A 17269-nucleotide genomic window follows, 5' to 3' on the forward strand; every position below is an offset into this window, starting at 1 on the left:
TCGGGCATCTACTTCCTGTTTAACAAATTTTGCCATTTCTGTTTTTGACCCATTTTCTTATTTATGATTCAGGTATCAGAGAAGTTTTCAGTGCCACTTCCAATGGTAACCATTATGCAGAGTGGCAGAGCAGCTCCAGGGAAACTTAACTGTGTAAAAGAGTTCATGGTCATACCTAAACATGATATGCCCCTAAAGAAGGTTGGTTTTACAGCAATGGTTTTTAGCTCACCTTGCCAAAGGCCATGTGAGCTAATGCCATCACTTGGGGTCCGTCATTGTCATCGTTGTTAATAATTAAACAAAACTCTTCTCCTCTGATACTACTTGACCAATTAGAACCAAACTTGGTACGAATGTTCCTTGGGATATCCTGTGTAGAACTGATGTGGGGATTTTTGATTCGTCGAAAAACATGGCCGCTTTTACTAAAAATAGAACATAGAGGTCAGACTATATATGCAAATATATATATTTGCATATATCTCCAAAACCACTAGGTTTAGCTTAATTCTGGCAAGGTAAAAGTGTTCAGCATGATGAGATCTATTTGTGGTCAAATTTTGGTTTTAATCTGTTAAGCCATGTTGGAGTTATTGCCCTTTTTAATCGATGTTTGCTATTTTTCATGTTATTTCTTTCAAAAATCTTCTCCTCTGACACTACTTGACCAATTGAAACTGAACTTGGTATTTAATGTTTCTTGGGGTTTCCTGCACAGAACTGATGTGGGGATTTTTTTATCAGTTGAAAAACATGGCCACTGTTACTTAACATAGAGCAATAGTCAGACAGTGGTTTTTTGCATACATCTCCAAAACTATTAGGTTTAGATAAATTCTGGCTGAGTAAAAGTGTTCAGCATGATGAGATCTATCTGTGGTCAAATATTCGTTATAATCCGTTGTCATGTATGAGTTATTGCCCTTTTTTGATGTTTTTTTTGCTATTTTTCATGTTATTTCTTAAAATAATCTTCTCCTCTGACACCACTTGACCAATTGAAAGCAAACTTGGTATTTAATGTTTTTTTTGGGGTACCCTGCATAGAACTGATCTAGGTATTTTTCATTTCTTGAAAAACATGGCCACTGTTACTAAAAATAGAACATAGGGGTCAGACAATGGTTTTTCGTATATATCTCCAAAACCGTTAGGTTTAAATAAATTCTGGTATGGCTAAAAGTGTTCAGCATGATGAGAACTATCATTCATTTTGGTTTTAATCTGTTAAGCCATATTGGAGTTATTGCCCTTTTTCAACAATTTTTATTATTTTTAATGTTATTTCTTTCAAAAAATCTTCTCCTCTGACATTATTTGATCAATTGGAAACAAACTTGGTATGGATGTTCATTGATGTATCCTGCATAGAACTGTTTTGGGGATTTTTGATTCGTTGAAAAACATGTCCACTGTTACTAAAAATAAAACATAGGGGTCAGACAGTAGTTTTACGCATATATCTCCAAAACCGTTAGTTTAGCCAAATTATTTCAATAGCTGAAATGATCCTTATTATTAGGACTACAAATGTCTTAAGGGATCAAAGTTGTGAGACGACTCCTTGTAAGAGTTATTGCCCTTGAAAGGGTAAAAATGATGTCTTTTTTTTTTACAGTTTTCAGTCAATATCTTGAAAACTATGATAGATTAAAAGAAACTTTCTATTGTTGAAATGATCCTTATGATAAGTCCTACCAAAGACTTCCTGAGTCAAAATTGTGATAACTTCTTGTTAAATTTATTGCCTTTGAAAGGCAAAATTCAACCAGGTGAGCGATTCAGGCTCCTGGGAGCCTCTTGTTACATTATACGAACCTGGTATAGTAAATATGAATGGGTTGAATTAAAAAGTTTAGAGAAAATTTGAAATTTTTAAAAAACAAATTCATAAAAAGTTTACTGGTACAAGATACATTTAAAAACTGAAACATGAAATTTTAATTGCAACCTTTATTTTAAGATGATGAGTTTTGTTTGATCTGAACATGATTAGCTATTTTGTAATTGGTAAGGACTTTGTTTTTCTATCTAAAATTGGAAAAAAATTCATTTGTTTAATTAATGTATGTCTGTTAATGAATGAGAATATCAATTATTGTATGGTATGCCTCTGTTTTTTAGTCCAAACATCTTATAATACCTGTGACTAAAAAATATCTTGAATTTTTTGTAAGAAAGGTTTCTGTTATTTTCTAATTTATTTTTTCATAAGAAAGGACTTTTAAACTTTTAAAAAATATTGAAGGATGTATATCATGCCCTTTAGCACAGGTGTTGATTTGCATCAAGTAAAATCCCTGAAATTCATTGTGATGGTCACCAATTATATTTTACTAACCCCTCCCAGAAATCTTGCACCAACCCTGATAGGGTTTGTAGGTCTTGTCACATGGCTCTGTGGTTTGGAGAAATTGGGTCCTAAGCTACCATTAAAATTCATGTATTTTTTTTATAAAAGGTATTAAAAGGGAGCCAATCTATCAATGTAAAAATACCAATACCAAATGACAAATATCTATTTCTACATCTTATAATAGTCCAAGCATCTTATAATACCGGTAAATCAAAAATATTTTGAATTGATTTAAGTGTTGGGAAATGCAATAAAGAGAAGATTTTGGACTGTAATGCAGGGTTTCGAGATCCTTGAAGTAAACAATAAAATGCAGATCTGTCTACAGATTTCACTATGTTCTACATCAGAATTTCCTGTATGAAACATGAAACTAGAATGAGAAGTACAAACCCTTTTGGCATATTAATGTTTTAAGCAAGTAGCTATTTAATTGATATAAATATATTTTTCCTTTTCAGAGCATGGTTTACATTCAGCAAATATATAACTATGTTGCTAAACAGTTTTTTGCTAAAGGAGGGGTAAGTATAAAGTACATGAACCAAATACTAATTCTCAGAACTTTTTTCTAAGAATGCATGACTCACTGCTAGCCAATTTCTTCAATATTCTAGCGGTTTATTAAAGAGTGTTTCTGAATTTCACCTAGAAATCTTAAGTCTGGGTACAAGACTGAATGACTTTTAATTGTATATGCTCTTTCATTGTACAATTCCTGTCTGTAGAGGTAGGTCAAAATCTTAAAGTAATACTTGTATTCAATTCTCTGAATAAAAAAAATATTTCTGATGCAACCTTCTGAAATTTCCGGGAGGTTCCAATTTGGGGTATATTCATGAGGTATGGGGAATTAAAATTAAAAAGCTCATCAAAATCAAGTCCTGGTATTTTACTTAAAACTTTTATTCTTTTAAATCTAAAGATACAAAAAATAACAACAGTGAAAATTTAGTACCCCTATTCACAGAGCAATCGCAAAATTAGGAATCCAGAAAAATTTCCTGCTTTACAGTATTGTTGCATGAAGAATTACTGGTAAATAAAATGTGTAGAGTATTAATGCATTTCATTTCAATTGTTAGAAGACCAGGTTTATGCCAGTGAATGGCATAACAGTCAATTCAGATGAGATTTCTGATGAACAACTAATACCAAGGGTATAGGATTCTTTCTTGTAGCTTCATGGATGATGGAATTTAGTCAATTTAGGCAAAATGCTGTTTTTGTTTCAATTTTACTTGATAAACTTGGTTATTAGTTGAAAATGACTTAAATGAGGTTAGCTTTTTGTAGAAATGTGTAGGTAGCTTTTTAAATTTAGTCAAGTTTGCAATATCAATTTGTTGAATTTCACATGTGAAAATCGAGTTATAGTATGGTGAATGTCGACCAAGCAGGCAAGTGTGCAGGAAAATTATTTTCCTAACACTTTTGTCAGCAACTACTAATCACAGTCTCTTGATATTTGGTATCCAGCATTGGGTATGGGCCCTGTATCTTAGGGTATGATTTCAGTTTAACAAAATTTTGGCCATTTCTGTCTTTGACCCATTTTTAACAGTTGAAAAAAACAGGTGGAAACAAAGAACAGTAAGGCATCAAGTTTCATGATTGTGTTTTTATTCCATCATAGTAAATAAAGACTGGATACTGGGTCCTAATGTTGATCAGATCATTTTGTTTAGTATTTGAAAATTATTTTTTCTAACAAATTGATGAATTCTGTACACAACCCTTGTAAAAGCAAGTTCTACTCGCAAATAATGGTAAACCAATATATGCAAGTCATGTATACTACAAGCTTTTATTGTTATTATTTTAAATTGCGATGTTTCCTTTCAGAGAGCTAAAGAAGTGAGTTTTAGTGGTAAAAGTGTTCAGGTTTGACCTCACAATTCATTTGTGTAGTAAATGAATTCAAAAATGTATATTCAGAAAATTAGTATATGTATTTATTATTACCATTTTTGGGAAAATGTTATTTTAATTTTTGCGATATTGAGAAAATTCTGTTTCAGTAATGCTAAAACTTAAATAATGCAAGTTTTTATCGTTACACCCTGTCTGATTTTTCATAATAGTAAAAACTTTGCATGAATTTCAAATAATGATACGTGCTATAAACAGACTTCTTTCATGCATACATGTATTTTATGTTGCATTTTATTACATAGTCTGGTTTGCTTCAATTTATTTTCTCAGCTTGCAAGTGGGTGTGATAAAGAGCACTGATGAAAAAAGTATTTGTGATTGCATTTTTTTTTATCCATGAAAAAAAGTTTGTTTGCAGTAAACAATTAAGTAAGGCTAGGTATTAAAAAAAAAACCCCCCCCCCCCCCCCCCCCCCAAAAAAAAAAAAAAAAAAAAAATTATGAGGTCAAACAGAAATCATTGTGGCGGTAGTTTTTTGACAGCCTATTATAGAGTTATTTTTGTGTTTGAGAGCACCAAACAAATTGAAGCACCATTGTAGGTTTCGGCTGGGAAGGTAGCTGGGAAGGTAGCTATGGATAAGATTAAATTAGTATACTTGAAGAACTTGGTCTTGTTTGTTCATGATATTTGTTTTAAATGAATGTTAATGTTACATTCCTTTAGTTTATCCTTATACTTCAAATAAACAATAATTAAGGTTCATAATTTTAAAATCCAGGCTTCGGTTACAGAGTGGTAAAATAAAACAACAATCACACTGACATTTTGGACTAGATAGCTTTTTGTGACCTATGATTATTCAACTCTCGGCTCAGTGTGATCTTCATACAAATGTACATCATTATCAGCTTTTTGGCTGTTAAAGTCCATAGATCTTTCTTGCTGTAGGTTTGTAGTGTAGGATGGTAAGTATGAATGATCAAGGAATAGAAAAAAAGATGGCAGAAGTTTTTGTAGCTACAAGCTTTGGTTTGCCTTCGATGGTCTATAATGGATTAATATTTTTTTTAAAGTAAATTTGGCATGTACCACTGTCTGCCTGGGTCTTCTATTGACATCTTCTGAAAAGTATCTAGGTTGAAGTTTCTAAAATTGAAAAGATACTACACCACTAAGTGTGCAAGACAAAAATGTCAGACACTGTAGAAATGTATCTTGGCTGACAATCAGCTTTATATTGATTCAACATGTAGTAAAAGTTAAAATCAATTGATACAGTGGTTGGAATAATAAACCAATCTTGCAGCTAAAGAATAAAGACAAAATCAAGAAAGCATAGACAAAAACAAGGAAATTACAACAACTAAACTCTCAGAGAGAAATCTATAAAAATTATGTTAAATGGGGAAAATGTATCTCTTCAGAGATTTGTCCTTTTTTTGTCAAATTAATGGATAACTACTATCCCTAAATTAATTACGTTTATTAAGTCCATCTAGACATTTAACTAACTAGTAAATATCAAGTTAGAATATTTGAAATTTTTAATGAAAACAGACATATTGACACCAAACCTATATGAGATTACCTTTTACTCACATCAGTACTTATAGTTTAAAATATCCCTTGATTGACGGTTGTAATGAAATTCAATTCCAATTGTTCCCAGATAGCATGGATGTTTTTTGTTTTGACAAGGGTAGATTTTTTGGATTTTTTAGAACTCATACACCCAGGTACTATAAAGCTAAGTGTTACACAGACCTTGTTAAGTACTTCTCCATCTAAGAATCGGGCAGATTGTGTATAAGGTATGACACATGAAGGGAAAAAACACAGAGATTTTACTGTATTAGCCAAGTATTTATACCTGATAACCTTCAGAAATAACCATCAAAGTGTTTGTAAAATTTTTTTCTTTTTGAAATATTGATAGGTCAAAGTTAAAATGCACTATTGAAAATGATGGGAAATTTTTCCTTATATAAGCAGTTAAAAATATCTGTATGAGAGATGCTTCAGAATAAATTTAAATAGCTTTACATTTGTTTTCTGAGGCAGAAAAATAACAATCATAAATAATGATGTGCTTCCCATTGCCAGATTCTTATACAGAATGGTACTTAAATCATTATGATCTTTCAGTTATTGAAAAGTAAATCAGAGCTCATATATTTATGTCTTTTTTTTCTTCATATTTTAGACAGCAACAAAGTTAGTGAATGACATTGGTGCAATGTGTCCAACATTTGATAAACCAGAACAAGGTCTAGATTTACTGCAGGAGGCTATCACAAACTGTGGACTAACAGCAGGTGAAGACTTCTTCATTGGACTTAATTGTGCAGGACCAGAGATCTTTGATTATGTAAGTAAAACCAAGAATCTTAGGGCCAGGCCCAGTATCATGGAAAAAAAAGGAGTTTTACCTCATAATCACCCTTGACTAAAGTTTTAACTGGATTGCTTCAAATTGAAGAGATGGAAAACTCCCTATTTAAGGAAAATTTCTCAATGAGTCTATTTTTTTTTCATGGAATCTCTTAGTTTAAATTTAAGATTTTAAGAAACTGAGTTCCTGATTGGTATACTTGAACATAATAATATGAATGAATTGAGGAAAATTTAAATTGAGATGTTTCATTAACTCTGACCCTGGAAATTTTCATAAACATTGTAAAGCTGTATACAGATTATGGAAGGTTGTGACATCAGACTGAATAATGAGAGGAAAAACAAATTCTATATCCATTTTAAATAACTACACATTATCATATGTCATCTATGCAGTCACCGGTATTTTGCATTCATGAATTATTTTATTGTTTTATGTTTGATATATTGACATTTTTTATGGTTTTTAAGTTTTATAATTGGATAAAGTGTTGACATCCTTTCAGGCAGTATTAAAATTAAAAATTGCTCTTTTGAGCTGATTTCATAACTAATTTCAAGCCATCTTACACACATTTGGTAAGAGGAAGCAACTTAGCATATTTATAGCAAATACAATGATGATATTCAGGAGATAGAATTGGTCTTCTCAGGCATTGACAATTACCCTTAAAATTGGGAAAAAGTTTGTTGCACAAAATCTTGATTTTCCAAAAATTCTACCTTCAAAATTTTTTCTTGTCTGGCTTTGCTCAGCCTTTCATTCTTTTTACACTCCCTAAACTAAAATCCTGGATCCGCCCAAGCTACAGTACCAGAACCTATTCTTGCAACTGAAATTGCGATCATTCATCGATCTCTGATCAGTTTCTGATCAGTCATCGATCCATCAAACCAATCAATTAAATCAGTGATCACTTCACTTGACCTCAGAGAGGTCAAAATATTTTACAGATTTTGTTGTTTTGTTTGTCAATTTTCACTCATATTTACATAATGCAATAGATTTGAACATCAATTGATTACTTTTATTTAACATTTGTTTTAATTTAAAACAAAATACAATATGTGGATTTAATATCTTAAATTTAAGGTAAAATTAATATGGTAGTATATTAGATTAGTTCCAATGGAAATTCGTAAATTTACATAAACTAATGATCTGTCATTTTACATAAAAAAAAACTGTGATCAGATCAGTCACAGATCATTGGTTATCAAATGGTCAGCAGTCATCTGTCTGTCAAATAGTTGTGTGGATTGGTTAAGGGACTGTGTGACTTTTCTTGGGTACATGTGGTTGACTGGAAAATTGAGCAGAACTTAAATCTATTGAACAATCTGACTCAACTGATATAACTACTACCTAAGGCAATCAAGTTGTTGCTCCTTAATCTCTATCCCCTGAACATTACCATTGTATGTGCTGTAATTTCTTGGTTTGTCATTTGTAGATTCTTAAACTGATTTAAGATTTAAAGACCAAAAGTTTTAAATTAAATTCAACACTTTAATTTGTTTGGAATTGAATTTGTTGTTTGACTGAAAATGGAAACCAGGAATGTCTGTACCCCACTAACAAATAATTATTCAACTTAATTATTTAGCAATGATTCATATGTTTTTGCAAAAAAAAAATTGATTTCCTGACATGCAATGATTTGAATGAGGTTATATTGGAAATACCATTGCACAGTTAAATTATCGTTTTAAATGCCATACACATATTTTTTTCTTGACAGCTTTTTGTCTTTTTAAAAAAAAGTTACAAGGGAAGTAACAGTTACCAGATTTTCCTTTCAATTGCAGTAGAAATAGATATTTTCACTAAAATTTTGTACAAAAAGAACATTCTTGGAAAAATATTGTCACTGCACTTTTCTTTAAATATAAAGATTATACTGGACATTGGTTATTAGAAATTCTCACAGTTAAAGTCCAGAGGTAAAGGAAACTATTTTAATAAATTGTTTGGTTGAAATTGGCTGCAATGAGTTCTAATTTTTGTTATGTACAATGTGAAATGCATTATATTTAAACAAAGTAGAAAAAAAAAGAAAGCATCCCTTGTTGAAATTAGAAAAATAGCTTTAGAACAAAGAAATGAACTCTGAATAGCCACATGGTTGGATTTCATGAAGTGGGAGGCAGAATTATGAGAATCGCTATAAAAGGAAACCAGATTATGACATGAATGAATACGATAAATTGCCATTTTCTATACAATATTTAGCAGATTACAATAGCCTTTTGCTTGTTTTTTTTTTTCTGTGAAAAGGGGGGGGGGGGGCATACGCCCATAACGCCCCCATCTGGACCTGTCCCTGTCATGCAATAAAAAATTACATATGTTGTGTATCAAATTTAGGATCCTGTGCCAATGGCTGGCAAAACTGACAAAGCTGCTAACTTCCCTGGTCAAGAGATGCACAAGGTAGTAATTGGTAGCCCTATGAAAGCTAACTGTGTTTTGTTATTTAACGCTCATGAATCACGTAGTCATGTGTGGTTTGTACTAATGTGTTTTTTTTTTGTTATGGTTTTATATATTGTAAAAAGTAGTGTGTTTGTATATGTATGTTTAGACTGTATGAAGTAGCCACATCTTTTCTGAAGTATATATAAGTCACTTTTTAGTATTTAAATTTTATTTCTTGATATTTTGGTGACTATCAATTATTATTCAGTTTCTGTAATTATTTTATCTGTGGGTGACTTAGTTTGCAATATGTATACCATATTCTTTCATCAGAATATTGTAACTAAGTTGGTTGTCTTTAATACAGAAAAAAAACAATAACACTTTTTACAAGATCTCAAGGAAATAGGCCTACTTAAGGAGGTGGACCTAGGATAAGGGACATAACTCTTTAAATCAGTGATATGTTTGAATCATATTCAATTTCACCAAAGCCTTTTAAGCTTTCCTTTGAAACAGAATGAAATCAATCCAAGTTACTTTGATGCTTACATGAGATTGTTGTAAAATGGTGAATACAAATGTTCCAATGAATTGCAAGAGTTGTGTCCCATGCCTTAGGTCTACCTCCTTAAATCAAATGGGTATTTCAATGGAGTTAAATAGTTCTACTCCTAAAATACAATTAACATTTTAAGTGACTGTCCATGTAGAAACCAGTCAGGTCCTGGTTGGCACATGGTAAGCTTTGTCCCAACAGAAGTAAATGTCTTGAAGTTGACGACTCAGAAGTTACATAACAAATCAACTAAATTATGAACAGATCAAAGAGTTATTTCCCTTTATTTTAAAGTTAAACAGGCTTACTACGTAAAGTAGTTCATACTAATTGGTTCAGTAAATTACAAACTAGCATTCATTTCCTAGAAACATAGGTTTGTGATCTCTAATGGATGGAAACTTTTTTAAAACAATTTTTGGCATGTCTCACCAACTGCCTTGGTTTTCAATGGACACCCTCTTAAATACACATATTGCAACAGTAAATTAAGAGATTATTGCAATGGTTTTTTTTTTGTATTGGAAAAAAAATATGACAGAATTAGTTCTGCAATTAAAGAAGCTAGCATAATGCAATATTTTAACATTATTGATTTGGAATTAAAAAAAAAAATAAAATAACATTTTTGGCTAAAATAACAATATTGCAATAATTAGTGCATGCAATTATTTCTGAATTAACAGTATCCTGAAAATTTTGATAATTTACTTACCAGAGACATGGAAAGGAAAAGAAATGAAGTATTGTTTTGTAATACATTGGTAGACCTAGGGTAAGGTACATAATTGTTGTAAATCATAGGAACATTTGTATTCAGTATATTATATCAATCTCATGTAAGCATCAAGTAACTATGATTGATTTCATTCTGTTTCAAATAAAGCTTGACAGACTGCAGTGAAACTGAATATGATACAAACATATCACTGATTTGAAGAGTTATATCCCTTACCGTAGGTCTCACTCCTTAAATGTTTTCAGACTTTGTATTTGAAACAAGAAAGCATAATCTATTCTTTTTATCATTATATACAGCTTTGTGTAGGATATTTAAAATGCCATATATTATATTGCGGGTTATCACTTAATGTTCTATTACTGTTCTGCTTTTTAGTCATTTAAAAAAGAAGGATACCACTTTCAATACAAATGTGGCTAAGATTCTGAATGATTTAGATATTCAAAGCAATTCAAATCCAATGGAAATAAAGTAGGACTTATTGATAAAATGCAGGGCAGATTTCTACCTACTAGGAAAGAGCCAGTTGAATCATTTTGAAGCCTGCCGTAAAAAATGAGTTTTTGGATCATTTTAAAAATTATATTTGTCATTATATTTATGACTTAAGGGTGGTCAAAAGTGAACTTTATAATGTTAATAGTTTGGTATGTTTAATTCAGAGTCCACAAGAAACAGAGGTACGTTGAGTGAAAAATAAATAAAATGCCAAAATAGCTGCTAGCTGACTAGTGCAATGATGATGTGTCAGAATTTTATCGAGAGACGTGAAAAATGCTGTTTAGTATTTATCTTGATGTTTTGTAGTTAAGTAGTAGTCTTTATAAAAATCAGACAGGAGGTGATTCATACATATTGGTAATCCACCAAAATTCACTTCCAATTCTGATTTAGAAACAGTTATGGACCACATAACCAGTCTTAGTTTGCCATTCAGTTATTTCAACAGTTGAGTAAAAAATTATATAGATGTACTTGAAATTGGCACTTTGTAGGTATCGTCATATTATCATTCTTGATTTAAGTGAGAGATGCAGTGACGGATTCGGGTGGGGGGGGGGATCACAGGGGGTTGGCACCCCTCCTTTTTATTGTTAAGTTTGTCATTTTCATGCGTTAAATTGTCAAAAAATGAGAAATGACAACCTGGCACCCCCTTTTTTTCGAGGGACCCTGACTTTTCTAAGTGTCTGGGTCTGCCCCTGAGATGAATGTATAGTTTTCTCTAAAATAAAGATCTGTATGCAGTTACAGTTTTTGTATTATAGTTACCTAAAAGTATGGCATATGTAGATCGAAAAAGCATAACTTATTTGGTGGGTTTTTCTTACCATAAATCACCTCTGCCATTTGCAGTGTCTGAATTTTATAAGGATTGGTACTTCAATGTTGATGTGGAAGAGTTTCACTGTGATTTGGAATGTGGAATATGTTAAATGTCTTATCTGAGGTAACACTAATTCTTTTCTTTCAGGGAGAGAGTGTGAATTTATTGCTGGAATAAAAATTCAACATTTTTAATGATAAATCAATAATAAAAATTTACATAGAGACAGTCGCAAAGTATCAAATTATTTCAGTGTTAACAATGATGAATTTTTGAACTTTTAGAAAATTGTCATCAGTGTTTAAATTCAGGTACATGTAAATATTCTCAAATGTGTTATATTTTTAGTAAGTTATTAAATTATTAGATGCTATGCTTACCTAAGTCAAAGTGACATAGTCGTGTTTTGTTTGTTAAATAGCATTCTATTTAGCCAGACTTGTGCATTGTGAACCTTGTACATATGCTGCACGGAAATAGAGGAAGAAAACTTCTATCCATGTAAAATATGCAGGCCAGTCAACTGAATGGAACATCAATGGGTGTAAATGCATCCCCTCTTAATTTCCTAGGAGATTTTACATTATAATTTTAGGTGGAAAAAATTAAGTTACCAACCAAATGCAAACACCCCTTTAAGGAGATAGACCTAGGGTAAGGGACACAACTCTTACAAATCATTGGAACATTTGTATTCAGTATTTTACATCAACCTCATTTAAGCATCAAAGTAACTTGGACTGATTTTATTCTGTTTCAAATGAAAGCTTGAATGGTTTTGGTGAAATTGAATATGATACAAACATATCACTGATTTTAAGAGTTATGTCCCTTACCCCTTTAAAATCTGGGTATTAGCTTCAGTGGATAGAATTTTAGATTTCTAACAACTGATTTACTTTTAGATGTCAGAATACCTTTTTTGTCATTAGGCGAATTTAAGTTGAATCATAATGACTAAAAATTTTGCTTCAGTTATTGTAGATGCTTAGTACATACAGATGATACAAAGGGTTGTGCTTGGAATTTTCTGACAGGAGTTCGGGTTTATTTAGTGTTTGAAATTGATGCACACAATATTATTTCTATGAAGAGTTAACATGTTCTGCATAGATTTGTACCTCACAATTCTATTCCCTTCCCTCCTAACCTCAATTTTGTTTGTTGATGTTTGTTAAGAGACTGAACGTACTTTCTTTTGCATATAAAGATTGTTGTCAATTGTAATGCTATTTACCATCTTGCACTATGTTTGCATTCCACAAAAGAAAATGTTTAGGAACAGCATTTAGGTAAACTTCCACATTAGTGTTGAATTTAAGGTTCTTAATACTAAGATGAATCCAACATTCATGCCAGTTATTATAAAGATCATTACAAAATGGTTAACTTCTTTTAAAACACATCTTCATCTTACCATACATTTCACCTGTAGCTACAGTGCATTTTTCCAAACCACCTTGATATCGGCCCTGATGGAGAATATCAATTGAGGGCTGGTAACGAGGAAAATATAAGAAAGACCACTTGTTAATCTATATATTACATAGTACATAGAGCTAATAATACCCATAAACCCTGCTTGTATTAAACACCAGTGTTATCTTTTAATAAAACATGTGATATTTTGTTTTTTGTAGGAGAAAGGGAAATATGAATTAATGGTTGGTTTAGCCAAAGTACCTGAAGATGTTGTTGAGTTTTGGGCTGATTTAGTCAACAGATATCCCTCAATCATCGCACTGATTGATCCTCTAAGAAAACAGGTACTTGTACTTGTATTAACATGTAGTTTAAATAGGTAAATGTTTATCTGTATATGGTGGTGTAAGTAAGTACAATGTACTACTGTTTCAAAAATGTTTCAAGCTTTTAGTTTTTAATGTCTTTCATCTTGATTTTTGGTTGTCTGTCTTTGAAATTGAAGATCTGAGGAAAAACACAGTTCTTTAGGGAATTCTTAACTTGAAATTTTTTTTTATGAAACCCAGCTCTGTTAATGTTATATCTAAGATAGTATTGAAGACCTATATGAAAATTTTGACATTTGATGCAATTAGAAACAGGTATAAATCATAACAAAAGATTAAACTGTCTGGTATACAGTTATTGGTTTTGACTTTAGCATGCCAAGCAGCTCAACAGTATCATATCTACACATTTAAAATAATTTTTTTAAAAACTTTTTTGTGTAAGTATGTACATTGTATAAATTGACAGCTCTACCATTTTCTTTACAAATACACACCAATACTAGAAATATAGGGCACATTTATTTTACTTTTTATAGGAAGATGAACATTGGATGAGATTATGCGATAAAATCAGTGACAAATGTTTTGTGATAGGAGGGCGGGCATATCAGCGACCAGGTTTATTGAAAGACGAAGAACTTACAGAAAACTTTCAATCAAGTGGGGTTGTTTTTCAACTAGAACAAATCAACACGGTATCAGATATTCTTATATGTGTCAAAAAGATGGAAGGTATGATTGATTAACATAGTAAACCTTATTTGTAGGTTTTATGTAGTAAACTCCACTTAAGAATCATGCAAAGTGTGATTCATGGTTGGAATGCCTACATATTTTATTTTTTATATTTTGTTTAAAATATCATAGTAAACAGAAAGTAATATGTGGCTTTTCAATAACCTTTGTTTTGTAAGAAATAAAAATTATATATAATGCACTGTAGAATTCCTATTAAGGGAGATAACTCCGTAAATGACACTAAGGTCTCACTAGCCACTTCCGGGTCAAATGGCCACCCCCTGTGTAGTACCAAAAACACACTGAACCTAGAAATATGCATTGTAAGTGCATTATTTGTGTGTATTCTGATCAAAAGTATTCAAAATAAAGCTGAGAATGTGTACTTCAAAATCATATTTGTGATTTACTACTAAAGTGAATGAATATTGTTTACATGTGTGAATAATTTGCCTCTATGGTGTCAGTTAGCAGAAAAGGTAAAAATGTTGATTTTCAGTATTTTTTATTCAAATAAATTTTGTGAAGAATTTCTATGGTTAACGTACCATTAGAATAATGATTTTGAAAGCCAAGCTTCACAATGGTATGCAACTTTCAGGTGTCATTTGTCATAACTTGACATCATCCTTGAAATACCTAACATCACTGCTTGGGATATTCAAAGTACTCAAATGGTCATACAGCACAGACTAAGAATCACACAGTGATGAAATAGGCATGATATTAATTGTTGAAATCTGCCCTTTTTTCATAATGATAAATGATATTTACTATTACAACTTCTTGAATTATTATAGATATCAATTTGGTGTGACAAGTTAGTTATAATTGTAATTTTTTAGTAATTTAGGGACAATATCACTGAGGGGCATGATATAAAAATAACCATTTCTTTGTAGTCCCATGTCTGATTTTGATAGTTTTGGTCTTATAAGACTCACAATACCACAAGCTTTCATAAAATGTAAAAAAAAGAAAAATTTAAAAACTCATAAAATGTTTTTAAGTTCTCACTAACCACTTCCAGGTCAAATGGCCACCCCCTATGTAGTTTCAAAAACACACTGAACCTAGAAATATGCATTGTAAGTGCATTATTTGTGAGTATTCTGATCAAAAATAGTAAAAATAAATCAGAGAATGTGTACTTTAAAATTATGTTTGTAATTTACTACAAAAGTGTATGAATATTGTTTACATGTGTGAATAATTTGCCTCCATGCAGTCAGTTAGCAGAAAAGGTAAAAATGTTGATTTTCAGTATTTTTTATTCAAGTAAATTTTGTGAAGAATTTCTATGGTCATCGTACCATTAGAATAATGATTTTGAATGCCATATTTTCCAAGCTTCACAATGGTATGCAACTTTAAGGTGTCGTTTGTCCCCAGGACAATTCACAGTCAAACATTGAAAATTACTTGTTTAACATGTAAAGTAATGGAAACATTAGATGTGGTTAGTGAGACCTAATATACAAAAGAAACAATTAGATTTTCTGTGTGAATTATTTCCTAAGAGCAGACAGATTGGAATGAATAATTGTACATTTCATCATATAGACCTATGAAGCAATTTAATTAGAAAAATAAATATATGCAGCCTTTTTGGGGTATATCAAATTTTTCAGAATTTGCATGATTCTTACAAAGACTACTACTTATATTATTGTATCCCCACTTGAACACAAGATGCTCGACGTAAACAGGGATACTATAATACTCACTGGAAGCCATTTTTATAAACTTGTTCAATACCAATCTACCTTAAATGTTTTCCTCTTGTTGAATAAGTAATAGGAGAGTTAACATTCAGTTTCTATGGGAGCTCTTTCTAAAATGAATTAAATGTTGAGAAGTTAGTTTATTATGAAATGTATTTTGGGTGTTGGTAGATTTTCCTTTCTATGAAAAGACAATTGGGGGCCAATATTGAAAAAAATCATTTAAATGAGATTGGAAATTGTATTAAATCAAAACATGTTTTGTTTATTGTTTAATTTACATATTAGAAACCAATGTGGACTAAATAGATGATTCTTCTTTCCATCTGACAGAGGCTGATAATCAGATTGTGATGTCAACTTGCCAGGGGGAGACAACTGATACTTTCATAACAGACTTTGTAAGTTAGACTTTTATAACTATACTCTCTTTATTGTCTTAGAATTCATTTAAACTCAGTTTAGTCAGTCATTTCAGTTTGAAAAAAAATTGGTTGGAATTGAGACTAATTAGTTTGTGTGTTAAAAAATCCTTTTCACAAATACCCTCTTTGTATGCATCTACAGTGACCTAGCTGGAATTTGGAAATAGATGGGCACAGGGAAGAGGGCACTTTACCATAAAGCTTGTTTTTTTTAACCGAAAAGGGACATTGATCTTAGTTTTTTTTAAGAGTTATGTTTGCAGTAAGTCAGAAATATCTTTCTTCATTTTTTTTTTCTTGTATGTTTGTATTCTTATTGCATACCTGCCAACTTTTGAAATTGAAGGTGAGACAATGTGTGAATGGACAGTGTCGCGTCATATTTTGCAAACTGAATTAGATTCTAATTGTCTACTGACACCACCAAAAAAATAGAAGAACAGCGTTCCAATGTCCCCTGTGAAAAAAAAAAAGTATGCAAAACTTAAAATTCACTGAAAGTCCAAGGGCCATAACTTCCGTAAAAATCATTCAACCATAACCAAAGTCAAACTTTATCTGTAACTTCTCATAGTAAGACTACATACAAAATTTGGAATCAATTGGTAAAAGCATTACAAAAAAAAGTGAGGATATCTGTAAATTCACTGAAATTTTCTGTCCAAGGGCCATAACTTCCATAAAAATCATTCAACCATAACCAAAGTCAAACTTAATCTGAAACTTCTCATAGTAAGACTACATACAAAATATAAAATCAATTGGTAAAAGCATTACAAAAAAAATGTTTTTGCCTCAATTTTTGCTATTAAAAAATGCACTGTATTTGAGGCAAAAAAAAATAATAGAAAAAACTGATGTGCCACCCATTGCCTGATTCTTACACAATGGTAATTAATCATTCATTTTCGAAATGCCTAAATCTGCAAGTGATATACCATTGAATACT

The 17269-nt window shown here is 31.3% G+C and overlaps 1 protein-coding gene across 6 annotated transcripts in view; it reads left to right on the forward strand.

Annotated features, from left to right (window-relative positions):
- Nucleotides 1-17269, forward strand: part of LOC148620760 (enolase 4-like) — a 28146-nt gene that overhangs the window by 9661 nt on the left and 1216 nt on the right. For 2 of the 6 annotated variants that reach the window (XM_088574548.1, XM_088574549.1), the window contains 8 exons: nucleotides 73-201; nucleotides 2821-2883; nucleotides 3445-3519; nucleotides 6442-6606; nucleotides 9001-9066; nucleotides 13320-13445; nucleotides 13970-14165; nucleotides 16229-16296. In XM_088574548.1, the coding sequence (XP_088430674.1) occupies nucleotides 73-201; nucleotides 2821-2883; nucleotides 3445-3519; nucleotides 6442-6606; nucleotides 9001-9066; nucleotides 13320-13445; nucleotides 13970-14165; nucleotides 16229-16296 (888 nt within the window). Of the gene's footprint in view, nucleotides 1-72; nucleotides 202-2820; nucleotides 2884-3444; nucleotides 3520-6441; nucleotides 6607-9000; nucleotides 9067-11014; nucleotides 11033-13319; nucleotides 13446-13969; nucleotides 14166-16228; nucleotides 16297-17269 lie in introns of all 6 variants that reach the window. The other 4 variants (XM_088574553.1, XM_088574554.1, XM_088574550.1 and 1 more) reach the window with 3 other exon arrangements.

Source organism: Perna viridis, chromosome 3 (assembly GCF_037379345.1).
Source record: "Perna viridis isolate PV_CMFRI_1.1 ecotype Kerala chromosome 3, ASM3737934v1, whole genome shotgun sequence".
Classification (NCBI taxonomy): domain Eukaryota; kingdom Metazoa; phylum Mollusca; class Bivalvia; order Mytilida; family Mytilidae; genus Perna; species Perna viridis.